Source organism: Vidua macroura, chromosome 1 (genome assembly GCF_024509145.1).
Source record: "Vidua macroura isolate BioBank_ID:100142 chromosome 1, ASM2450914v1, whole genome shotgun sequence".
In the NCBI taxonomy this organism is placed as follows: Eukaryota; Metazoa; Chordata; class Aves; order Passeriformes; family Viduidae; genus Vidua; species Vidua macroura.
This window is the reverse complement of record NC_071571.1, coordinates 146,310,082-146,337,921: the sequence shown is the minus strand read 5'-3', so window position 1 is coordinate 146,337,921 and position 27,840 is coordinate 146,310,082. Positions and strand designations below refer to the sequence as shown.

Here is a 27,840-nt window from a genome sequence, read left to right as displayed (position 1 = left end):
CATGACACAGCCATTCACAACACCTGTGTATATCTGAAGCAAAAGAGGAGGACAAACAAGGGAGTAAATGGAGCACTTAAATGGCACTGGATCCCTATATTTAGGAAATTGGATCTTACCCAGTTTATCACAGAGCAGTTTTATTGGAAAATTAAGTACACGTTATAAATCCATGAAAATAAATATTTGATGTATAATTTTTTTATATAAAATCACTTTAAAAAGTCAAGCCTTTTGATTGTTCATGAACAGGAATCACAGAGCAGCATTTTTGTTTGTTTTAAATTATAGACACTTATTTGGAAGCAGTGGCTTTCAATGGAAAATTCAAACTTTAGTCTCTTGTTTAGTCACATGGAGGCACTGCTCACACACTGGTTGGGTCACTTTTGTTTTGAGTCTGGTCAGAAAAGGAGCCGCTTCAGGAAAACACAAACTGAAATGCTGGATGAAAATTCTGCAAAAGCTTCCTATTTTTAGAATGAGCTAAATGAAAACATCAAGCACAAATCCCTTCTTCTGCACAAAAATGAGAGCTGTTGGAATTTCAAGCACAGATCTAGATCTCCAGCTCACACTCAGCTCCAGTTTTTGTAATGCTTAAGCCTTGTACTGAAAAGGCAATCACTTAGTGCTGGAGCTGGGCCTGAGAATTCAGAGAGACTTCTAGGTATGCACACAGATTATGACAGTTCAAAAAATGCTGTATCTCCTGGTGTTTTCCTATGAGCATATTTCTCCTGGATTATGTTAATTTAGTCTCCTGCAGGTCTCATAAACCAAGAGGATCACCACGAGAACGTCCCCAAACACAGACAAAGGGGCTGTTGAATGCCTTCATGAAGAACCTCACTGAGTCTGCATCAAAATAAAGCAATTTGGAGGCCATCCCTATTCCCAGCCCCACATGCATAACAGCTGTCTCACCCCCTGGGCCTGTGCTCAGCACCTGCTGCCTCTGCTTTGCTGCAGAGAAAAGCCAACAACAAAAGGAGAGCTGCAGTGACTCCCACCAGGTTCCTATTTGATGTCTGTGAGATTAGATCCTGGGGCACACCTCATCATGGCAGTCCAGATACAGCCTGAATTTCCCCCAGTTTGACCTCATTCCGTTTCCCAACACATATTCCTAACTCTTTCAGGGTCTTTAGTTTCCATAAATTATATTGTTTCTGTAGCCCTTCACACCCTGGATTCTCTAGATCTAGCCAAAATATCCCTATGCAAGTCCAATTCCTCACAGCAGTTAGTCCCCAACACCCAGCAGAGGATTCCCACTCACAGGAGCTTTCAGTCACCAGGTCAGGACCGAAGCTGGTGGTGATGCAGCTCAGAGCTGGGTGATGCAGCCTCTATGTGGCCCAGGTACAAAAAGAACACATCAGCAGCCCCTGTCCTGTACCCCTCCCTAGGTGCTGAAAACAAGGGAAAGGCCACAGGTTTCTCTGGCAGCCAGAGACAATCTGCCTCACATCCTAACCATGGAAGACCTTCCTCTGGTTCCCTTCAGCTGTGCACACCATAATGCTGCTGACCAAATAACCATAAATGCCACATAACCATAAATGTCACATATTGTCACGGTAGTAGGGAAGTGAGAACACAGCCTGGGAATCCCTCCAGAGCTCGCTGGAAAAGCTGGGGGTCAGTCTTCCTTCAGCAAGTGCTGCTGCCACTGGCACACCAAGTGCCTGTGATGCGTGGAGGGACTGCAAAAACCAAAGTATATCCAACTAAGAAAACAACCATTTTAATAAATAAACAAATGCAAAGCAACATGAGGGCCTTTAAAGAAGCCTAGGAAGCCTGTTAGCTTTGAGACAACATCCAGCCTGTTTTCCTCTCCCAGCTGTAACGATGTCATTCTTGACAATGTTTGTCTAACCTGCTCTTGCAGACCTCTCATGAATGTTCTACACACACTCCAGACAATACATTTAAATGATCTCATATCCTCTTTTCTTAACCTTAATCTTTTCTAATCTTGAAAATCACTGTTTAAGCTTACAGCTCCTAGCACGTAACTTCTCTTGTTGTTATTTTGCCTGTATCCTACAAAAATCTGGTCAGACTGCGCTTTTTGCATACTTGCTTTTTTTTTTTTTTTTTTTGTGTGCCTGAGCCAGTGCAAAGCCAAGGTCATTTCTTACAAGACTTCCCACCCTTCTGCTGAGGAAGAGCGATGCCTAGTATCACTTCTGTGAGAATCTGCCACCTTACCCTGAACTTCTTAACTCTTCAAACCTGTCCCTTGTGTAACCTCTGCTCATATTCTAAGTTTATTGAAGCCCACAGTTTGCAAGCTTTTTCCTCTTCTGTGGATCAGTTATTCTATTACTCCATCTCACAGGCAGCTCTCCTCCAGGTTTCCTTTCACCTTTACATTTTCTCTTAAATAATTTGTTTTCATGTTCCAGTCCAGAAGCCCCTCCATCTGAATGGCTTTTTCCTGTTTATGAACCTAAAGCCATGACCATATGTTCTCAGCCTTTTCAATCAGCAATGTGTGTGCTTGTGCTGATGATCCTTTTGCTTTTAATCATTCCCAGAGTAATAATTTTCAATAATTTCTGACTTTTATGAGAGGATCAGAGTCCCCTCATGTTCTGGAACTCAGAACAAGTGAATATACTCTTAATACATAAAACACTACCTAATTTCTTTTTGTGCTTATTCTTGAAAAGCGTTCCAGTGTCACAGAACCAAGAGTTTGCTATCAGAGACGGTAATAAATCCTTCTTCCTCATAACAGCTAATGTGATTGTAACCATTGTAAAATTAGGGCTTAAACCTCAATTTGTAGCTGACAAGTTCTGATAGGCAATGATTCATTAGTGACCATATTGAAAGGGTATTCTACAGACCACGTGCTATCCTTCTAAGGTATCCGCTATAGGGAATTAGCCAAAAGTGTCTCCTTAATGTCATGGCTTTCATGTAGGGGCCCATATTGCTTGTCTTTAAATCCAGCTGCCTGCCTATCCTTCCTTCATCCCCAACCTACTACAGCACCTCCTCCCATTACAGGGAGTACAGAATAATCTATTTACACAAGTGCTGGTTGGTCTTTGCTCTTGGCTGCAGCCAAATCAAAAGGCAGGAACTCAGATGTCATTTCTCATCCAGCCAACTGCCCTGAGAACAAAGACAGCTATAAGGGAATGGAAGATGATGCACGGAGGAGCTGATAAGCGTGAAGCCAGGTATCTAAAATGAGATAAAGCTCAACCCCTGCTCAGAGTGATGGGAGCCGCCAGCGTATATCTAAGTCAAAAATATATGTACATGACTTACGTGCACATACTCCTATTTCGTACCTAGGTCTGTCTCCACTGTAGTCACAGTACAAGCCCCTGTGGAAGTCACAGGTGTCGGCCTCCGTGCAGCTCTCTCCTCGCTGCTTGGCGCACGTCTTGCAGCAGTCACAGCCGTCCGTGACCAGGCTGACGCCGACCGCGCACCGGGGTGGGGACCTGGGGCACTCGCAGGGCCACCTGCAGTACTGAGTCCGTGTGTAGGTCTCTGTCGTGGCTGGGACAGTGCTGGTCATGGTGAGGGAGGTCTGGCCAGTGGCCTGCAAAAAAAGAAACACAGCTTGGAGAGCGTTACAGAGAAATGTGTCCTGCTTACTCTTCAGTTAAAATCCCCTCAGGTCTTATGAGTAAAAAAAAAACTTCAACAAACCAGCAAGTCAATTCAAAATTTGATAATCAGATAAAAAACCTGATCAAGGTTAATCAAGATAGGAAAGGGATTTCATGTAACATAGTGATGCAATTGCAGGTCACTATTACTGATATCATGGAGTACTGGGATGCCATAGTTCATATCAAAACCCAAGGAAGGTAGAGGCTTATTGCATTCTGAGCTCTCAAATGCCTAGACAACAAACTCTGGATGACATTTAACAGCACCAGCCATGCTTGTGGTGCAGGAAGGGTGCAAATTGGGCAAGTAACAAAGCAAAGATTTCATTTTTCTAAGGGGATCACTGCAAAGAAAACCTGTGCTGTACATGGGGACCAAGCAGGGCACAGTATCTCAGGCACAGAAGCAAATGGAGTTATTCACATGATGTCAACAGCAGAAGGAGCTGCTGGGGAACATGTGGTCTAGAAGCTCTTTCTAGTGCTGCAAAAAATAAGTGCGTAACCCTAAAAACTTCAAAGAAGGAAAGTCAAACTCCAGAAATTGCTAAGGCAATTCCCTCCATTTCTCCCTTCCCTGTACTGTACTTCATATTCCCAGTGTTTTTTTCCTCTTTGCAGTTTGAGATGTCTCAAACAAAAGGCTTTCCAGAAACTCTCCATGAAGAAAATGCCTCACCCAAGAGTTTGTGGGAAAAGACCCCACAGCTAGTGAGCTATCCATGAGGATATCTCTGTCAAGTCCCATTATAGTCTTTTACAATTTCTTTGTTAGCAGGCTCAGATTTTATTAAAGTACATTTTTAAGCCTGCTACTGCTGTATCTGAAGGTGTATTTAAGTATCTTGGAAACTGGTTATCCTATATTTAGAATACTAAATTGTGAACACATTGCTAATCACTGCCAAATAGACAATGTATTTGCTCTGGGCATAATTCCCAATTCCATTAAGGCCCCCTTTACAAACAGTTGGCCCTAAAGTAGGCTTAAAAACACCTTTAAACTCTTGTTTAAACTAAAACATACCAATATCACTTACTCCCACTTTTAGGCTCCTTGATGCTGTCAGAGTTGTTAAAAGAGGAACATTCAGATTGATGAAAAGCCCTGGCCTTTTAATGGTAGGATTTTTCATTCCACTCACAATCATTTGAGTAGGTGCAATAATCTGCCACTTGAGAAGAGAGGCCTTCTCAAGTGCAATAAACGTATTTACTTTGTTGCTGATCATTAAAAAAAGTGCTTAATAATCAGATCCAGATATACAGACAAAAGTCACACAGCTATTTAAAGAGCTCATTGCCACAGCCCAACCCTGTAAGTAAATCCCTTCACTGTCCCTTGTTTCTACTGTCAACATGAGCAAGCAGCTTCTCCCTGTGCAGATATGAACGTGTCTGTGAGCCAGCACACGTAGCAAAGAGGAGCTCTCATGCTCCTGTGGGTTTAGTAAATATGTGAAGGGATGAGGCTGAATTCTTGTAAAGCACAGAATAGCTGGGAGACACTTGGTGGCTTGTGAGAGACAGGAGTTTAGAATAAATTATTCAACAGCCCTTCCTCTCTGTCTGACACCTGAGCTGGCCAGGGAAGCCTTTCCAGTGTCCTTACAGTGAGGAACTGTTGTGGATCTTGGATGTGCTGGCTGAACTGTCCAGTGGTGTGGCTGAGTCCACTGGATAGATAGTGCACATGAGCATCTTCAGATAATCAGTGTGGACAGGCATCAGAGAACCATCACTCCTGGGTTTTACAAACAGGGAAGGCATGGAGTGATGGAGTTGGCATCATGTCCTAGGCTCCATCACCACCTAAGCAAAACCCAGCCTTTGGAAACTGTTGTCCACTGGAGCCTTTAAAAGTGCACAATCTGTACAGCCCTGCAGGCTTTCCTCCTCTCCCCTCCTAAGTCCCTCAGACCTTCACTCAGGGAAAAACCATTCGGGAGATTTATAAAAGTATTGGGTTTCCCATTTCCATGGTCAGCTGTCATCACTGGAATACTTAAGTCTCTTTGGAAAAGTCATCCAGCTCTACTACTTCAATGTCCCAGAACATTTTAGAAAATAGACCCTTCCATTTTAATGAGTATGTTGGTTAAATCATCATGACTAATGCTTTCCATAAGTGCTATCAACAGGAAATCACACTGTAAGAGCCTTCCCCAATGGCCATCCTTCACTAGAAAAAAACACCAAACAAACAAACAAAAAAATCCACCCATGTAATTGATGGTTTCAGGACTCATGTATTTAGGGTCAATATAATGCAGAGGAGGACAATGATTTTGTAAGAAATATGAAATAAGATTTCAGATTAAGAAAGAGATAAGAGCAAAGAGAAAATGAACACCAAAAGTCACAGTAGTGGGGATTTAACAAGCTTATTTTAAAATATCAGAAATGTAAAAGAATATGCTTGTTAGGAAATTAATTTTCTGAAGTACTGGTAATTAACCTATTTCATTTAATTATTCTTTAATCTTGGAGTCTGCGGATTTGTTATCTTGGGTGCCAAGGAGAAAATATTCCACCAAAATTATTCATGAGTTCTAATTTTTCTGCTTCTGAAAATACAAGCCCATCCTCATTAAAACAAGATGAAGCCTTTCTCACCCTGCTGTGCCTGATAATTCTCTATTAAAGTCACTCCTGATTTATGCTTGGCAAGCTCCAAAATTACTTTCTTTTTGCATCTGCAGAGCAGATTGCTAGCAACAATTCCCAGCTAATTTCTGTCTTTACATTCAAGAGAAGACAAGGAGAAAATAAAAAAAAGTTACCCACTGTCTGCCATAGCCACAAACTCAGTATTTTTAATAGCCAGGAGTTTTATTACCAAGTTTCAAGATATGAAATGGATAGCAGCATTTCAGCAGCACGTTCTTCCTGCTGGCAACATGTATTTTCAATCTGTTGAAAAATACTGCAATTATAAGTATGTTTTAGTTTTTAAAACTGGAAGAACCAAGCTATGGTGTTGAAACCAGTGTATATAGCCCAAACTACAAGCTAGGCAGACTTATTGCAGCACTTTTACATAATACATGAGAAGCCTCTACCTTTGCTTTAAAACAGCAAAGCATCACAATATACCCCTTTGATTCCAGCTTTTACAGATGCTTAAAAATATATTCATGTGTATTGATTTTACTGTTTCAGTGCTGCAAGATCTTACTCTTAAAACTCTTTTCTTTCAAGTATTTTTCTCATCAGCTGGGTGAAGGTTTAGACAGGATGGTGACTTCTAAATTGGATTCCTTTGGCTGCCAAGAGAGCTGAAGAGGTGGTTCCACAGCAGCAGAAAACTTAGTACTTTATCAGCTTTCACTGTTTTCTCCTTTGTGGTAATTTAGTCTCAAAGGAGAGCTTTTTATTTCAGTCAGAGCTGCCCAAGCTGTGTTTTGCAGGATACATGTTGTTGGGCAGACTACATTTAATTTCTCACAGTAGAACACATTAAAGAAATAGTTTTAACTTACATTTCCAATACTGCCTTTCTGAGCAAATGCCAGATGTTGTGGATGGAGGGATATGATGTGATCTGGATTATCCTGTTCTCTATCTCTGACATACTCACAAGTGAAAACGATTAGTGAGGAAATTTTATTAAAACATTCTCTGTACTACAAGGTCTGACAACGTTATCCTGTCACTGTTTAGAAGTAAGACCAGATTTGGAGTCTGACTGTTCTAAACAAGAACACTGAAGTTAAAAACACAGTTTTATGCAGACACTTTGGGATGTATCTCCTAGGAAAGGGCTGAGCATTTGTACATAACACACATCTGCTTTCCCCTGGTTCCACCTACTGGCTGAACTATTGAGACAGCCCAAGTAGAAATGCCTGTAGAGTCAATTCCTGTTCCAAGAACCACCCTAAGTATTCCCATTATCCAAAATTATTTTAATGACACCCCAGGAGACTCATACACATTCCCAGAGTTTCTAACACCCTGATATAGAACATTCCCAGGGGAACACAGCATCTGGAGCTCAATAAATAAGCAAAAAAAATGAAAAGACAAAATGAAATATAAACAATTCATTAAATAAAGCTACATACCCTTCCATCCCTCAGTTGTATTTCTAGGCAAGCATAGAGAATGCTTAGTTTCATTCCAGAACTGACAGAAGTTAAAAACTCATAATGCTTGTCAGAGAGAGAGCAATGTAAAACAGGACCTGGCTTACATCCGTGGGCTTAAATCAAGCCCTCAGGGTAGACATTTGTTCTTGATTTTTCTCAGCTGAAACTTCTGTGCTGAATATTTCTGAATATATGCATTATTATTATAGCCAAAACAGATGGGTTAACAGAGAGCCAGTTCTTACAGGGAGATCAGCAGTAATCACAGTACCACCAGGACTTCCTCACTGTTAAACTCTTGCAACAAATCCCTAAGTCCCCATGAATGCTCATAAACTGTCACAAGCTAATGCTAGGGACAAGTAGTATCAGGACAGAGATATAAATCTGATTCTGCAAGACACGTAATTTAATGGTCAGAGGAAAATATGATTATGCAGGGCTCAGCTTCCCCATGCATGAGGGTCTCGATACCTCATTAAAATTGATCCCAGACATGAAATCTCCTGGACATATTATGAAATAACAGACTCTGAACCCAGAAGATCTAAGACAGTTTTAAAGATGTCAGATGGCAGCTGGATTTATTCTTGCTGTGTATGGTAGGTTGAGCAGAAAAGAACGTTTTGCATCAAGCAAATCACCCAATAGCCTAAGAAAATAAAATATCCCCAGTGAGCCAACCATTTTATGTCTGTGGATCCATGAATGATGAGAAATCAGCTTCCCGTAACTTTATTTTGGGAAATGTATCTGTGGGAAGAATGTAGACAGATGTTTGGAACAGTCTTTTCTAACTCAGTTTAGACAATTACAGCATAAAGATTACATACATTCATCTCTTTGCCAAAAATTGCTTATACTGGCAAACTCAGTGTGACCTCTCCTTTTCTTCATATTTTTCCGTGGAGTATTCAGAGGGAAAAAACTTCCCTGTTAGAAAGCAATCTGATGTTTTATAACTGTTGTCCCAGTAGAAGCACTTAGAATAGGGTGACCTAAAAATGTTTGGGCATCATTAACAAATTGACACAGCCACTGCTGACTCTAACAGAGATATTAAACAGCACAATTTCTGTGCTCTAAGAGCATTTTATTGTCTTGTGCTGCAATGAGCTCATCCTGTGAAACAAGCTTGAACTGGTGTTTGAAAAGTAACAGGGAACATCTGGAGGAGCAATGAGAAAAGTCTCCAGAAGGTAGAAGCAGACAGACTTCAGTTTTAGGAAAGGGAAAATGTGTGTGGACCATCCAAGATCACAGAGTTTGAAACCATCCTAAAACCGTACAAGTACAAGATATGGCTCTATCAGCCAAAAGATGGGTAGCAAAACCAGTATCAGTTCCAGCTGCCAGACAGGAGCAGACTGCTGTGGCAGAGGTTTTACTCTACACTTGTACAGTAAAACCTCTGCCATTGTTCTGCATTTGCTTATCTCCTTTTCAGTCATGGCTGTGAAATCAAAAGGAAGATATTTTTCATCTTCTTACCCTCTTGGGGACATTCTTCCATGCTGTGAATAAAAAGTAAAGAAAAACTAAAAAGCTCTACTTATTTGTTTGTTTGGTTATGGTGTCTTTTCCCCATGGCAAGAACAGTGCAGATTTCATCAATTTCTTCAATATTATCTTGGTTTTCATGATTTTTTAAAATAAAAATATAAATTTGCATTTTCAATTATCCTCAATTTTCTATTTCTGTTCCAATGCAGGGAATTTTGACTTAAAACTACTTTCCATTTTTAAATTTCAATGTTATTTAAATTCTCTAATCTGAAACAATTTATGTGACCTAATATCTGCTTTTCCCTGGAGTTGCTAATTAACTGAAGTCATGCATCCCTATTTCCCTTAAATAGCAATTTTCCCTCCATATCAAGTTTCCACAACTACTTCCCTCTAGCTCTGAATTTCTGTGTTGGTCACTTTATTTTTCAACTATCAATGTTTCTTCCTCCTTGAAATCCATATTAAGTGCTCTCATTTTGCAATTTTTATGTTAATAAGTTTATTTAGATCCAATATGGAAAATAATCTGGTTTTGGTGAGATATCAATAGAACACTTGATTTCCTGGACTACAGTCTTGAACCCTAACTTCAAGTGGTCTATCTGGGAATTTGCAGTCTAGAGCATGGCACCCAAGATGGTCAGAGGCTGAAAGGAGAAGACACTGAGGGAGCTGGGCTGCACTCAGTCCTCTCTCCCCAGTGGTAGCAAAGGGTGAAACAATGGGCAGAAGCCACAAAATATAGTTGGGGAGGTTCTGAACACAACTTCTTTACTAGCAGAGGTTCTGAACACAACTTTGTTACTAGCACCACCAGGACAGGTCGTCCAGGGAGGCCCTGGATTATCCATCCTCACATGTTGCTCCAGAGGGCAAGGACAACTAGTGTTCCTGGCAACCTGTGCATGCACACCTTGCCAAATCCACACGTGAAAATGTCCCCAAACCCAAACCACCTACAGTGCATCTTCCCCAATTCAGTTCTGCATTGTGCCACCTAAAGTCTGCTTCTGGCTCGGGGAATAAATACTGATCTATTTGTTAAATGGTGCATATAATGCAGACAAAGGAATTCTGTTTTTAAGGACCATCCCATCTCCTATCATAAGCCCAGCCAAACAAAGCTATTTGACAGGTTATTATTTTATTTGATAACAGGAAACATACCATAAATCTGATTTTGTAGCTGGAAGGAAAAAGAAGCTGCTGCTACTGCTACTTTAATAGCCCCTTTGGAACACATGGCATGCCTGGTTTCATCCAAAACACATAGCTGCCATTTAATACAGTGTTGTATCATTATATCAAAACCACCTCAAGATTCTCACTGAAAGATGAACAGTCTTTGCACTGCTACATCCCTCTGGTTAAGTAAAAAAACAGATAAAGCCTACAACTTGTCTGAATAAACAGCAGCATTTCTAGATATAGAGTCCCATCACAAAAGGGTATTTCACGCCAAGATGTCAGACTTCTGCATACTTGAGGAGTATGTAGAAACTAATCCTGAGTCTCATTGCAGAACACTATGATCCAGCTTGAAGTGGTATGTGTTATCTCACCCTTTGCCAGGCAAAATCATGGAACAGAACTCTTGTAGCATCTGAAATGATCTGGGTCTGTGCGTGCAAAAGTATCGGTAAAGCAGCATTTGTACATTTGAAGCAAAGGCATCCACAGCACAGTGGATGGTTGCCTGATCTGGGTGTGGTCTGGCCATACTTCTGTGAGGAAAGCAGCTTCTCTTCACAGAATCATGAAATCCAAATATCCAACCAGACTTTAACTAGTGCCTGTGGCTCTTTCTAGAAAACCAAATCAGGAAAGCAGCGAAACACAGAGTAGAAGAGGAGTATAATCAAATTTTATCTTACACCAAGCAGGGGAAAAGAATAATGGCAAGAGTGCAATTCTAAGTACCAGCAGTGACAAACCCCATCCACATGATTGCTGTGTTGTGCTTGCAAGGACAAGACTTGCAAGTCCACCACAACTCCACCACAACTCAGCTCAGCCTGTGATACTTTCACATCTGTATTGTAAAAAATTCAGCTGATATTCCCCACCATGAGGTCCTCTGAGAAAAAAAACAGATTAAATTCCAAAGATCAAATGGAATAGTATTTAAATGAAAGAAGGGAAACATGACTTGAAGATGCATCCAGACAGCGAGTGGTCTGACTGATGTTCTGAATAAGCAGCAGGCATCTGGAAATCCCTGAAAACAGGATCATGGCAGTGCTAAGACATCTGGGAAGTGAATGAGTGTTGTCATCACACTGAGGGTGCAGAGGAAAGAGACAGTCACATAGAAGACAAACCACAAAACCTCCCTGTGAGTTAAAGTCATATGACATGGTTAAGGCAGGGTGAGGGACAAACCATGAACATGAGGTAACTGAAGTGCCCAGGTTGTCACAAAGAGGAAAAGGGGAACTAAACACCTTCTACTTCTCCCCCATCACCCTCTGGGGGCATCTGATCACACTGACAGCCGGACAGAAACAGCACACTGCTTCCAAGGATTAGGTTTTCTGCCCTCGCTGTCATGTAAGTCATGGAATCACAGAAGATAAGGGGCTAATGTGGATGTCTCAAACACCAACAGCCAAACAGCTGTGGAGCCAACCAAGGGTGTTGGTAATAACACACTGTGAGAAAGAACAGGCTGTGGCTGGAGAAGGGATCATAGGCAGGCAGAGGCAGTACATTTCTGGGATAAATGTCCTTGCTCTGGCTCCTGGAGATTAACACAACCCAGTACAGCACAAGGGCAGGGATGAAGCTGAGGAACAGGCTCAGGGGGAATCAAGACCACTAAATACCCTCAAAACCCTCCAACCCATTTCCAGAAAAGTCAAGAAGAACAGAGTGTCTGTGCATGCTAAATAATTTCCATAGGAAATTAGAAACTTATTTCCAGGGCAGGGAAGATTTATCACTAAAATAGTACCCCCATGAAGCCCTGGGGTGTGTGCCTCAGGAACCTGGACACCCTATCAGATGGATCTGATAAGGACTGGTGATGTCTCTCTTCCCTCTTCTCTCTCCCCTTCTTTAATCCAATCCATCTCTCTCTCTCTTTTCTCTATCACCCTATTCCTTTATCCAAACCCCACTGCTGTGTGCTTACACCAGGAGAACAGGGACTAACTTACATCAATTTCCATGCAAAGTGAGTAATTTATCAATAAAACTTTGTCAACTTTCATGGACTTTTGTCATTTTTTCAACATGAACACCTATGAATCTTGGGTGTTCCTCTTTCTTAGAAGGGTGGGACACCATGTAAAGTCCCTTCTGCCTCTTTCAAAATCCCAGACAGAATCCCCATGACAATTCTCTATACTACAGTGTGAAATGATTCACTCAGACACACATCTAAACAATCTTCATTTCAGGGATCTGAGGAAAGTATAAAATGATACATAGGACAGAGCAGATGCTGCTTTAAACCACATCCTAGAGGAACTGAAGTAGAGAATTCCCTAGGGAGACATAATCTTCCTAATCCGTTTACTTCCTAAAGCTGGTACCAAAATTTTAACCATATCACAGGGCACCAATGTCAAACAATTGCCTCTTAAAATCCCCCCAACAGATTTACTTATGTATTTTGTCACTGTGCTTTAGAATGTGCAGAAAAGGTTCTCCAAAGGAAATCTGAAGTCCTTTGCAGCAGTGATGCCTAAAAAGAGGAGCAAGCAGCAGAATGCTAACACAAACCTTCTGAGCATTTTTTCTTCTGACTTGAAAAGCAGAAATCTACAAAACAACAACACACACACATGCAAAAATAAACTTAAGAGTTTTAAATAAAACCTGTAAATTCACTATAAATGTAGCTGCAAGCACTGCATGAGATTAAATGTACAGAAGACCATGGCTGGAAGGGAGTCTGAGCCCATGCACAGCAGGTAGGCAGCAAGCCAGACACGGGTGGTCCATAAGCTAGAGAAATGATGAATTGCTGTAAGCTCATATTAGAAGCTAAACTGAGATCAGCACAAAGAACCTTGCCAATTTTATGGTGAGATCATTTAGCAGGAGCACAGTGATTAGCTAGAGGCCCGCTTTTCCCAAGCTTTGCTGAACTTATCTGCCTAAATCCCTGGAACAAGCCCAGCCTATCTGAAGAAATTTACTAGGTCAACATGTGGAGTAGAGACATTAAGTGCCAAAACATGTACACAACGACCCTTCCCAATGATGATATCAAAGAGCATTAGGCTTAAAGCTATAAGGATGGAAAAGAACACTAAAAAAATCTGTAATTTGTTAACTTTTCTAGATGGTAATTGAGACTGAATTGAGATGGTAATCTACTGAAGTAGACTGAAGTACAGGTTTTGTAAGAAGAAAGGAGGAGACTAAATTTCAGATACTCAGTGTATCTGTACATCACCAGGTGTACCAGATCCAGGACAACCCTGTGCTCAGTTTTTTATTATCTGTTACAAGTGACAAGCCTGCACAGGTAGTTTGTAGTCTACCAAAACAGATAATGTCGGAAAAAAAACATCCTTTTTCTTTGAAATCTAGGAAAACAGATCAAGTGATATTCTTACCCAGCTGCTCAACTCAGTCTCAGTGGTGGTCAGGTGTGAAATGCTGTACAGTACCTGAATTAAGTCATGTGCAAAAGAACATCAGAAGCCCACAGACTGAATGCCATCTAGAATGAAAATTACCCCTTAAAGCTGGCACCAATCTGAGACAGACGAGTTCTTCACAAGAGACTTTAACCTACCTGGGGATCATGCTAGAAATCAACATCAGTGCTGCATTTCCAAGAGATCGTCTAATAAGACATGTAAAAACACAAATTGTTTTTACATACTATTAATTTTCTTAGTGCTGTCATAAACTTCATATAAGCTACAAGCCCAACCAGCAAACCAACCTCCACTTTTCATTAACAAAGGAAAAGAACATCTGCTTTCAAGACAAGCCCATCAGGAGGGAAATGTTTTGAGGCACACAGTCATTTGAGGGTAAATTTGTCCCATTAAAGGTATAAAATAAGCATTTTTCTTCTCTGTGAATGCAGAAGCTACTCATTTCTTACACATTCAAGAGGATATCTGACCAGATTTCCCCCAGAAAAGGCAAGAATCCAGTAGAGCAGGTTTCTCAGAGCCCCATCCAGCCTGGCCTTGAACACTTCCAGAGGCAATGCGTCCAATACTTCTCTGGGCAACTGTGTCAGTGCTTTACCACCCTCACAGTAAAGGATTTCTTCCTAATATCTGATGTAAATGTCTTCTGATGTAAATGTCTTCTGATTTAAAACTGTTCCCCACTATCTGCCCATGTAAAAGTCTCTGTCTCTCTCTTTTATAAGCTGCTTTTATAAGTAATGGAAGGCTACAATGACTCCACCATGAAGCTTTCTCTTTCCCAGGCTGAACAACCCAAAATCTTTCAGCTGGAGAGTCAGAGCTGGAGAGAGGAGGAGAAGTGGAGGAAATCAATTTTGATTGGGACCTGGAGATGCCCATGCAATAGGACATAGTTATAAATAAGTCTGTAAAAGAGAAGTTCCTTTTCTAATGTAGACCACAAAGCCATGTGGTAATTGCACATTGGATGCATCTTGTTCACTTCTCATGGTCTCTGCAAAGGATAAATGACCGGCAGAACAGCATGACTAAAATATCAATGCCTTAAAGGAATATTTATGCTAATAAAAGATAATTTGCACCAACAAATTAATTTGATCTAGTCCGCAAATAAATCCCCCTGGCAGTCAAATGTATGAGAGTTTTGGCTCCAAAAATGTTCTGGAGCAAGTCACCAGCTCTGTGCAGTGCTGTAGAAGATTTCAGGTTTGGTTATAAGCAGTAACCACACTTGTGAGACACTCAGTAGATCACTGGGATCTTTGGCAGTGGTGAAATGAGTCAAAACTCAGCTTCTCTGAGCAAGGAGCTGCATTCACAGCTGCTGGGTGCAAACCCTGGGCCTCTCTCTGCTAAATGCAGAGGGAATCATTGCATTGACCTCACAGGAGTCTTGACAATTGTATGTAAAATGCCTGATTTTAATGCAGCCAAAGGTAGATAACATAAACTCTACATTAGAAGAGTCGGGCATGACTTTGCTGTTTGAGCTCAGCTTTAACCTATCTGTGTCTGCAGAGCAGGAGTGGAAACAATTCTTTTGCTACAAGGACCAAACTCTGAAGATTGTGAGCTGCCCAGACCATGGAGGAACATGCAGCTGCCAGGGAGAAGGCAATGAATGCAGGTGAGAGAGATCCCAAGAGTTCCCTATGAAGATACCAGTATGGAGAGGGAGAGGTGGGAAACCCAGAGCTGCTACAAAGGCTATAACCCCAGGGCTTTGCTGCTGCTGTGACTGGGAATAACAAATTTTTACCCACTCACCCACAGAAATATCCTTATTCAGCTTTTAGCATATGATTTTATCTGAATATGACTTCCAGATATGTCTGGAAGAGTTCAAATATGGTGGAACACCATAGTTGAGCACCTTCAAGAAACCTACTTTAGAAAGGGTTTTTCCATTTTTTTCACATAAGGGAAACAATGATCTGGCAGCCAGCATATTCCTCAGGCTGGATATGCCTGTAGCTCCAGCAGCAGAGAGGTTTCACTCAAGATGGCAGAGTCAGATGCAACTAGGTTCTCACCAGTGGATATGGTATCACAAATGCCATCAGTTAAATAGTGTGATAGCCCCACTGCCATCTATTAAATAGTGTGCAGACCCAGAATGAAAACAGACACAGGTGAAGATTTTGTTCTGGTATGAAGGGCTGGAACACCCCTGGAATATAATTTATCCCAAGCTGAGGTCTATTAGACACTTTCTCATCTCATGCACTAAAAATTCTCCTTACAGAATTCTGGTACATTGGTTTTCTGCTGGTGCTCTTGCCAGGGAATTTGATTATTTCAATTATTGTGGATTAAACTTAGAAGATGCAATTATTTCCCCTGCACAAAAACAATATGATAAAGTGGGGATTGTGAAGGACAGAAGTGTTTTCACCAACAGCAAGAGGAAATCCTGTTCCTTTTAAATGAAGTGTTAAGCTACAACAGGATATGTAATGTGTGGGGATGTGCAAAAAGAAGGAGGAACAAAAAAGGATGGTCTGGACAGAGAAGGTAGAAATTTCCATTAAGGAGAGAAACTGGTGATGCTGAAGCAACACAACTGCAAGATCTGAAGAGTTAAACTCTGTGTTTACAGAGCTATCCAGTAGGAAACACAGCTGTATCAACAGGATGTGGAATCTGGAGTCAGAAGTGCATTTTTAAACTTGTCCTTTTCTTTCTTAAACCTACCAAGGAGATTAACAGTGGAGATTTAGCACAAAAACGAAAGACCTCAAGTGTGCACACTCTGTAGCAACAAAGGACAGAGAGGGGAGAGGGCAGGTTCCAGTGTGCTGGCACAGCACTTATCAGCAGTAGCATCCATTTTCCAGCCCACCATGAAGACATAAAGCCTATTCAAGGCTCAAGAAATTCTCACATGATGGGAATTTACTGACATGAGGATGACTGACAGGCCTTGGGTCGAGCTGAGCCAGAAGCAGCCAAAGTGCTGTGGACCAGACCTCCCTGGCTGTCCATCTCTCAGCATACACCTCCACATTTTGCCTGGTCTCCAGGCCACTTTTCTCCTCTCTCCTCTACTCTCCATGGTTGAATACCCTTAAGAAGTTATCATTTCAATTTTTCATTTCTCAAATCATTCAGCCAAGCTCCCAGCCCGAGAGGAGTGTCCAACTCTCATTGGTTTCAATATAAAACTTAGACACAAAGTAGAGAAAAATAAAGAGATGTTAGAATATTGGTGTGGATCAGGTTCCTGACCCTACTCAGAGCCCCCATTAGCTTTCCAAGAAAACAGTGGAATTCAGCATTTTAACTGTAATACAAAAGGACTTTTCTTCCTGTTCCCCTGCTTCCTCCACCCTCCATTTCTGATAAAGTTCATCACAACTCTACAAAAATGGCAGGAAGTGCATTTACATTTTTATCAGAAGGTGAGTAAAAAACCTGCAAATTTTGTTACATGGCACTTGGAGTGTCCTTCCTACTCAGTCTCTTTTATTAGGAAAAACAAACCACAGACACACAAGCAAGCCAACCTATTACAAAGAGACTGATGCAAAATGAGAAGGAAGAACATTTTATTTTTCCAAATACACTCATTTTGCAAGCCAAGAACTAATGATTTCAAGTCTGCTACAAACTGCATGGTGGTTGGGGGGAGTTTAAGGCTAACATTTAGGGACCAGAGTCTCACCCCCCATGTTGACAGAGCCCACAACCATTAACCCCTCAGGTCAGAAGAGAAAACAGATACTGCCTGCTTGGTAGTGGCTGTGGAGAGAGGATGTTTGGGTTTCACAGTCACTCTGCCACATTTTTACCTTATTTTCAATCTTTAAGAGGGATTTAGATCCATATCCTGTTTGTTTGGAGGTTTTATTTCAGGTAATTACTCAACTCAGGGGAAATGGTGATGTATCATTTCATGCCATAGATTTTAATAGCATCAAATAATCCACACAGATTGACCCCCCCAAAAAAACCCAAAAAACAAACAAACAAACAAACAAACAAAACCCCCAAAACCAACCAAAAAGTAAAAACAAACACTGTCTTACACTTTAATAGCATCAAAGAGAAATAAGTTGATCACAAAATATGAGATTTAAAAAATATCAAAAAGCATTGGGGGCTTCCACAGGCAGAGGCTGAAAACCCAGGGCAACTGCCAGGAGGCAGCAGGTATGTTCATAACATTAAAAGAATTCAGAATGTCTGCTGTTCAAATATCTCAGAAAGAGATTTATTCAATGTTCGTGAGAAGGGAATAAAAGCATGGTTTTGTTCCAAAACAGTGTTTCCTCAGCACTGAACTGGGGTTCATGAGGAAGTTCCCATCAACAGATGTTCTGAGATCCTCTCTGCATCTCAGGTTTAAGGGAAATCTCTTTTTAATAGTTTGGCTACTTGATAACATTCTTTAAAGAAAACCTTGAATTCAGATTTAAAATTTTCACCTTGATGTTCTCTCAGATTTGTAAAGTTTCCTTACTTTCTCATGGGCAATTTCACCACATCTGGTCCGTGTTGGTCTGGATTTCCACAGAGCTCACATTTAAAATTCAACAGACCTGGCACGGGAAAGTTCCTTCTCTTGGCTGCTAGCTCGTGGCTAGGAAAAGAATTCTTTTCCTTTCTGAAAATCAGCAGCACTTGGCTGAGAATATTTGGCATGCAAGGCTTGGATAAAGCTGATTGTAAAGGTGGTTATAAGGTGGTTATAAGGTGGTTATAAGGTGGTCAGCTCCCAGGGCCAGTGCATTGTGATAGCTCTGAATCAGGCGTTTGCTCCTACCCTGGAGCCCACGTCAAGGCGAGGTCACTGGGGCTGTGGGTGCCCAGGCCCCGAGGTCACTGACTGGGGTTTATCTGCCTTGGCAGCCCCACACTGTGGCCCTGGGAGGCAAAGAGTCCCTGGTGCTGACAGGAGAACACCACGGGCTTCTCTCAGCCACGTTTTGGCTGCCCAGAGCAGCAGCTGAGAGGAGCATCAAGGATGAGAAGCCAGCAGGGGGACACAGCCAAAGGGAGCTTGGAGAGAAGATCACCTGGAGAAGTCTCCCATCTGAGGCCTGGGAGATGGGCTGATCCAAACAATTTTTCTAAGGAATATGTTTTTCTTTTTAGTGAGAACTGCTCTGGGGGAACAGTCAGCAGAGTGATGGCTATGGGCAGCTTCTTGTTCCATGTGCCATGAAAGAGAAGGCAATGGGGGTGATGAGTCCCTGAACAGGGAGAACAGGCTGTTCCTGAAGATCTGGCCCAGAAACAGCAAAAAGAGCAAATTTGTGCAGTGGGAATGAGGGGGCTTAGAAGAAGTCAGAGCCAGCTCTTGAGCCAGTCTGGGCTTTGCACTACAGACTTTATTCCAGATATACTCAAAGCTCAGATCCTCTTTTAATACACAACAGAAAGCCCCAAAACGCAGCTGTACCTTCCCTACCACCCCTAACAAAAGCTGACACATTGCAAATGTGGAAGGAAGAAAATAGAGAAAGGCTTTGATTTTTACAAGACTTTGGGGGCAAAACCATAGCTTTTGAATTAAATACAGTGGAAACTACAACTAAGGAAAAGAGAACACTTCCTGGCACAAATTCACTAAGAAAAAAATAAAAGGAGTGAAATTATAAATCTAGAAAAAGGATGAATTGAGCGGGAGAATTAATCCCTTCAATCCCAAGGTCAGTGGAAAGAGAACTGAAATTCAGAGCTTTGGAAAAAAGAGATGCCAGAGAATGAACCTAAAAAATTGATGCAAGAATTAAATATGAAGGCTGATATACTTAAAGGTATCACCTCTCCAACTCAGAATGCACACACACCACATGCACAAGCAAGAAGAGTGTGTCACACTCTGTTTCTAGGAGGGATTACTCATGGTGGAAAGAAGCAACTTTCATGAGGGTGATATTATTAAATGATCCCATTTTAATCTGGGGCCCCAGAGGTGAAGTGTTCCACAGGCAGACAGGATATCTGTGGCAGAGGCAGAAATAGCAGTTAGATTTCTTGTTCCTACACTGTGACCATACCATGATCCCTCCTCCTACACACAGCTAATAAACTAAGTCACAGAGTTCTTACTGGATTCAAAAAAAGAAATTGTTCCACTGAGCTGCCTCTCAGGTGCTGTCAGCTCAGCAAAGCCAGTTTCTTAGTGTTTGGATTTCAACCCTCACATGCACCTGATGCCTGCAAAAGGGCAGAACTCTTTCACCTCTCCCACACTTCAAATCCCACACATCAGTGGTGATCAGCAGTTTATAGCTTGATGGATCTGTGCAGAGTGATGAAATGGGTCTTTCACACGATTCCCTCTTGCTTGCAGGCAGCTCTGATACTGCTGGAGCCCAGGGCTAAACCAAGCAGGTGACAGAATTCCTGTTTGTGATCCAGAGACCTGCTGACACTATGAATGTCATAACACAGAACAAAACAAAGCAGAACAAAACAGAACTTTGCTCAGGCCAGGGCATTGCTGCCACTTCCCCATCTCAAACGATGCCAGACTGGAAAGTGGCAACTCCTCAGCCCTAAAACAGTTAACGCTGCTGCTTCCACCCATGGAGGAGGACACCAGCTGTGTGGTCTGTCTCTCGGAGGATGAAGACGAATTGCTAATTTTGTGGTTACTAACATTTTGGTCTCCCACAGCCCCGACACGCGAGGGCAGTGTTGGTGCGCAAATGGTGCTCCCCAGCAGAACCCTGCTTCTCCCGAGCATCCCCCTGGGCCAAGGCTGCCCCACGGACACCATTTGTACCAGGAAAACCACATTCGAGAAGCGGATGGGGAGGGGGCGGGAGGTGTTAAGCCAGGATATTTATATTCTGCCAGCTCCCACTGCAGAGGCAGTTTTTCTAAGGAGGCTTCCCTTGTATGTCAGAGGGTGAACAATGAAACCACGATCAACCCCTTTATAGTCCTATAGTCACATGGGAATGAAACAAATTCAATTATTTAATAATTGCTCTATAAAATGTCACAGTTATCGAGGATGAAGAGTTTTTGAAGGAATCTCAACTTTGCTGCTGTAGTATCCATTCACTCTTCTAATCAAATACTCCAGACTCCCAGATGATACTCTGGCAAGCATTTTAATATTGCTGGGACAGGGAGAAACAGTGAAAAATATGGCACAAATATCTCCTCAAGTGCAAGCAGGCTCTCTGTATGATATGTATGGAAAAACTGACACAGACCAAAAAAATACAAAGGGAATGGGGGGTGCATATATGCCCTATATATATACACACATACACACACACACACACACACACATAAACCACACAGAATTAAGCATATAATCTTTAAAAAGCGGAAATATCTTATTTGAGCCTGAAACTAGGTATGTAATGCATTGTTCCACCACAAACCTGGGAGCTCACCCACACCCAGGCAGCTTTGGTGGGCAAGGAATTCACCAGCTTTCATAAGCAGGATCACACCACCTCTGTGGGGAACCCCAGTGCACTGAGCAATAACAGCACAGGTTTTGATGCAAAATATGGAAATATAAGTCAAGCAACCTCCCGGATTCCGCTACCTATGACCCCTTTGTCAGGCTCAAGGACTGCTGGGCCTCATAGAATAAATGTAATTTTAAAAATATGCCCTTGGCACTCTACCAGAACAGTGAAAATTAATAATGAACTGTCTCCATAAATGAACTGTAGTGTTAAATAGCAGGGATGTCATTTTATATTTAACTACTAGGGTCAAATGTGGAAATAAAACTCACAGAAAGGAGCCAAATGAATTTGCCCTTATTCTCTTCACTCTTTATCAGCCCACACACAGATGCTGTGGGTATGATCCAGTCCTGTAAGTCCAAAATCTTGCAGGATCTTGCCAGCAGTACTTACCAATAAATCACCTGCTGAATGCCCAAACTAGTTAATGAAACCTGGCTATTTTTCTAATTATTGTTTTCCACCCTTCCCCTCCCCCCCCCTCCCCCATTAAACTGTAACCAAAGAGTTTTATCATGTAATCCATTTGCAGATTCTTAGCACTGGCTGCAGTTTTTGTGGTTTGGTCCTTCCTTGCTAAACAGCTAAAATGACTCAGCTGTTAGTCTCAACCCAAGGAACTGGTAGCCTGGGGGCAGCCAGGAACATGTGCCAGCCATTCAGAGGAAAACTTAATTCTCCCCATATGGATTTCAATGTCTCTGCCTCCTTATCAGCCCAGATACAGAGTTCCCTTTGTCACAGCTGATACAAGTGGGTGATCATACATGTGAGCTGTAGCCTGCTTGGTCATCACATACACCCAGGAATATACTGGTGGACTTGAAAAAAAAAAAACAGAAAGGAAGACTTGCAAGTCCAAAACCTCAGCTACAGAGTGACCTCATGTGCCCACAGCTATGAGAATGCCAAGGACACATCAGGAATGGCAGTGATGATGGCACAGGGGTGTAGAGAACAGCCAGGAGATGCTATAGGATAGTCATGGCACTTTCTGGGGGAGTTCCCAGTCTCTCTGCAGAGCCCTGGTATATTATTGTTCAACCAGTGCAAGAAGGCTGGCCCCTACATGGAGAAAACAAGTTCACCAGAGTCATTGCTTTGGGTGATTAGTGTTGTCCCCAAAAGGCATCAAACTGTGTTCCAGCAAAGCCATGCTCCATTTTTTACTCTATGTTCTTCTTTTCACAGGCCAAGGATATCTGTGTGGAGAAGAGGAAACTTCAGCAAGAGAAAAAACAACCCCCTTCCCTTTCTGCATTCACTTGTAACTCAAAAGCTTCAGTAAGAAAACAACAAAAAGAGAAGTCTGATCGTAGTGTGGAAAACTGGTGGAGCATGGAAAGAATCAAAATCTTTAAGCCACTCGGAAATTAAAATGTGACCTGTATTTACAAATTCTAGAAAATGGAAAGCTCTATAGTTCATGTAGCTACAAATTATTGCTACCTTCTAATGAAAATAAAATCAAATGTTTAATAATGATAGTCAGTGAGTTATTCAGAACAATTTTGGTCAAACCTGTGAAACCTGTGTGGGCTGCACTGTTCCTGGTGGCATACAGAATTACAAAGTTGGTTACTACTCCTGACTTTACTGTGTTCTTTTCTTTATACACAGATACTGCAAGGGTGCAAGGGATAATGGGTTTAAACTGAAGGACGGTCAGTTTGGATTAGACATAAGGAAGATTTTTGGAAGGGTGGTTGAACACTGGCACTGGTTGCCCAGACAGGTGGTGGATGCTCCATTCCTCAATACACTGACAGTCAGGTTGGAGGGCTCTGAGCAGCCTGGCTGATTTGAAGATGCCCCTGTATATGACAGTATAACCTTTAAAAGTCCTGTCCAACCCAAACCATTCTGTAATTCTATGACTACATATGATATTTTCATATTTCTGAATCTAATGTAAATACCAACTGAGTCAAGCTACACAGTTGCAGTTGGACAGTTGTTAGAGATGTAATAATAAAACCAATCATCATATCTACTTGGAAGCCTTTCACTAGAGATTATTTTAATATGTTTGGGAGGGAAAGGGCAAGTTTACTTCAAGATGAGTAGGAGTTTGTTTCATGCTAGACGAAGAGATCTTGCTGCACCTTCCCATCACCAAGCATGAGAATTTTTTTTTCCTAGGAAATCTTGTGAATTTGCAATGCAAGCTCATAGAATAAGGTCCTTTTGCAGTGCTGGAATTGCTCTGTGACAGCGAAGGCTTAACTGTGCAGGTGTCCAGCAACATCAGGATCCAGGTGACTCATAACCCTCTGTGGACGAGCCCACAATTATTTCTGCAAATACCTCTCAGGTTTCCTTTTGGGCTCATTGCTCGCCATCCTGGATTTCATGAAACTTGGCCTTCCAACTTGCTCATCTCTTGTTTGCTTTATAGGTTAAGTGGAATGACAGACCCAGACTAATAAAACAGAAGAACAACGTGGGAGCTATTGAGAAAGAGAAGAGGAACTGAGATGACCACAGAGTCCTGGAATGCATTACCAACCCAAGTATTAGAAATTCATTATTTGAGTTATGCCACAAAGTTCAGCTTAAGTGCTATCTTCTTCCACAGCTATTTCAGCCTAAAGGCTCTCCTTTCCTTCCCCAACCACAAGAATATTTATTTGTGGGACAGAGTCAGTGGTTGGCACCCACAGAGGTAAAAATGTCTTTTTTCCCCTTTTACTTTCCCACACCTTGCCCAGATGCAAGGATTACAAAACCCAGCAGCAGTCTATGAGAAAATACAAGGGATTAAAAGGACTCCAGAAGCTTCACACAGGATGCCAGAACACACATAAGGTTTCAGTATGGATGCAAATAAATAACAGCACCGGCAGAGGTACATCCCACAGCTGGGAGACCACCAGGCTGTAGAAGAACCCGTGATCCTCACCCATAGCTAGGAAACTCAGAGCAGCACTGGAGAATACCTGCACAGAGCTCCTAAAGCAGCAGTCAAAGTCCCTTGACCCTGCAGCACAACTGTAAAAATCAGTTCTGTGATCTCCTGCATGGGAAGCTGAAGAGAACTCACCTCAGGGTGCAGCAAACCCTGGGTGGCACAACATGTGAAGAGGGAACGATGGGGAAATCGGTTGCTGGAAGTCCAGTCCAACTTGGCAGACATCACAACACAGAAAGGAAACAAATGAGTAGCATTTCTTTGGGCCTATCAACTATCAGTCAATGTTTCCACTCAACAGAAAGGGAAACTTGTGCTTTCAAGACAAGGACCATAAGAAAGAGGATGCTTGAACAATATCATATGAAAGCAAAGGGGAAAGCAGGAGGAATAAATTAATCCAGGATACCTACCCAAACCTCCTATTAACAAATCTGAAAGACTGAGTAAAATCTCATCCTGCTTTCTGGCCCACACCATGAGGCACTGTCAGGTTCAATATTCAAATGTATTTTCAGCTGAAGCTGTGGATGTCCAGCTTTTGCCAGGCCACAGCTGCCAAGGTTCACATACATTTCTTGGGTTTAAAAACAGCTTCAATTCCATTCATGCATGAGAGCCAGTGCTGTCCAGATAGGAATGCTCAAGACCCCTCTGGGACACTGAGACATCCAAAAGGAGCAGTTCTCAGTAAGCTGAGCCCTGGCAAGATGCTAAAGCAACTCTTAACATCCTAACATGGGAGCCCAGAGCTTCTGAAGAATGAAGACAAATGCCCCATATAGGTATAGAGAACTTCTGTGCTCAAATTTTTGAGCATAGCACCTGGGGAAGGCAGGAGAAACTAAACATGCTTGAGTCCTTGAAAGGACAGATACACAGAATCACCAAATAAATCTCACACTTTTGCTAAAATCCATAGCTATCACTTTTAACTAATGCCTTCTCCTGGAGAAGCCTCACCTGAGAGCAGGACTGCTGCAGTGTGGAATGGGGACAGGACCTGTCCCAGGGGACAAAAACAGGCAGTGGCACAACTGTGAGGAGGGTGAGGAAAGGAATTCCTGTCCACAGCTCTGTTGTGGTTGATGCTGGAAAAGATACTGTTTCACACTACCAAAGCAAATTCAGACACTTACAGGAAAAAAATATGAAAGAAAACGCATCAGGTCCTACTTCTGCGTGTGTGTGTCTTTCTCTGTGTGTGTGTGTGTGTCTGTGAGTGTGTGTGTACTTAGGAAGCATCTTCATCAGAAACAGACTTGGGTGTGGGCCTCTGATCCATGTGAAGAACATTCAGTGCTACCTTCAGGATGTTGCCTTAGCAATGAGTTCACTCTGCAAGTGGATGTGTGAGGAGGGTCTGCCAAATGAAAGATCAGCTTTGGGAAGGCCCTGTGCACAATGCAGCCATACCCATGGGAGCTGTGTCTGCCAGCTTCAAGCCTCAAGATGTCAATTTCCATAGCTGAATCTTCAGCTGCTATAACCACAGCAATTTAATTGTCATCTACAATTTATGGAAGTGTAGGATAAGAGTCCTTCTGCAGAGAAGTGTACCCAGTCTATCTCTGGTAACCAGATGTTGTCAAGCAAGAGAGAATAGTGGGAAGGTTAGAAGGACAAGGCACAGCAACTTTGAACCTGTGCTGCCTGAGATTATCTGTGCATCATTAGCCATGGTGCAAACCGGGAGCATTCTGTTAAGAAGCACTTAGCAGGTGCTTCTGTTAAACCTCAGCTCACCCTCCCTGGAGAGCCCTGGGATTTTTACAGGGAAGAATAAAGGTGTCACTTTTTCTTTTCTTTGTGTTTTTGCTTTGCTTTGTTTTTTTTGTTTTTTTTTTTTTTTTTTTTGTTTACGTTTGGTGAAAATATGTTGGGTTTTTTTTTCTGGAAGAGCCCAAAGAAATTTTAATTTTTTTTTTCCTGCTTCCAAATCCAAATATTTTAAAGACTAAATTCTTGGCTTTATATCTGTAAAATAAATCTCATAAAAGAAAGAAAAAAACCACATTGTGGTTCTTAACACACAGCCTGAGGCAGCCCTGAGCCTGCGTCATTATCAGTTACTGTGTAGTGAAGTAAGGTGTCCACAAATGAGATGGTGCCAAATAAAACCATTTCTGAGCATCTCTCTCCTCCTTCCCACCCATCAAAGCCAAAAGCTTTGTGTTTGTGTACCATGACTGCCATCACATCAGATAAATCAATACCTGCCTGCTAGTAGATGTGATGAAGAACAACTTGATTCTTTGCTTTCTTTTTTCTATTTGAGAAGCCTGCAAGTTTGCATTCACCCTATTATTTTTTATTTTAGATTGTCAGATCCACACAGCACCCATTTCTTCACTTCAAATGTTTTACAAACCTCCAATGCTGTTCTTCCTACATAAGCTCCTTGACTAATTTTCTACAACGTGCAGAATAGTTTCTTTAATCATCACCCTGGTTTAGGACATTTTGTCCTTTCTGAATAAGTGGCCTCACACTTCTGAGTCATCAGGACTAGAGACTGAAGATGCTGGCTCTGACTCCTCAATGTGCAACACTGAAAGGAGCCAACACATCCAGTTTTAAAGCCCTTGCTGCAGAAATGACTCAGGCACTGAGGAATCTCAGCCTGGTTGAAGGGACTTAGGCTCCCATGGTCTCTGTCCTTAGATCTATGTAAAATTAAAAAAAAAAAAGTATTTCAAGAATTTTTTCAAAACTTATGCCTAATATTCCAGCTATGTTCAGTTATTTTTTTCTTTTTTCTTCACAAGCCCATCACCTGTGCAGTTTTGCCCCCCTGTCGATAAAATTCTTTAAGAACTGAATAATTCCTTGTAGTTTCAAACAGGAGATGCAGAACCTGAGAGCTGCCTTCTGCGATGCCTTCGAGACCTGCCTGACCTTTCTATATTATCTCCTCTACCTTTCTCCCTGGAACAATATTATATCTAACCCAAAGAACCCTCCTCTTTCCCAGTGGAACATCTTTTTCTGTCCATAGTTCTTCCTATACGTGAAGAGTGACAAGTCTCCAGGGAGACCACAGGGCTTTGCAAAATGTGCACAGGGACCTGCCTGGTGCTACCACTCCATCAATGTCTCTACAGAGTTAGAAAGATCTTTATTACTGTTGTGGTTATGCCAGCAAAGACAGAAACTATGGATGATAAGGTGGGGCAGTGTTGGACCTTTACCAGGACTCATTTGTTATGACTCTCATGACTTAACTAAAATATCTCATGAGCAAGGTGGCCATGCCAGCTAAATATTCACAATATCCCAAAATAATTGCAATATTCTTTGTTTCTTCATACAGTGCCCTTAATCAGACTAAACTAAGAATTCTCTGCTCCCAAAAGTCCTTTCAATACTACATAGGCTAATACTCCTTCCCAGGTGCTCTCCCCATCCCCTCTCACTGATCCATGCTGTACACTTTTTCATCCCTGTTTCCTCACTCCTTTGTATATGACAAACAGAAACCTGCTTTTCCTCAGCCTACCAACCTCCCATCACATCCCAGTTCAGGCATGGAGAGGGTCCAGAGAAAGCCAGTTCATTACTGGGGAGAAAGGATCCCCACACAGTGATTTCTAAGCACAGCCTTCCAAATTCCAA

General features: G+C 42.0%; 1 protein-coding gene across 1 annotated transcript in view; it reads right to left on the bottom strand.

The window, feature by feature from the left end:
* Positions 1-27,840, bottom strand: part of CCN4 (cellular communication network factor 4) — a 33,954-nt gene that overhangs the window by 4,107 nt on the left and 2,007 nt on the right. The window contains exon 2 of the mRNA XM_053992696.1: positions 3,295-3,574. Coding sequence (XP_053848671.1) covers positions 3,295-3,574 — 280 coding nt within the window. The remainder of the gene's footprint in view (positions 1-3,294; positions 3,575-27,840) is intronic.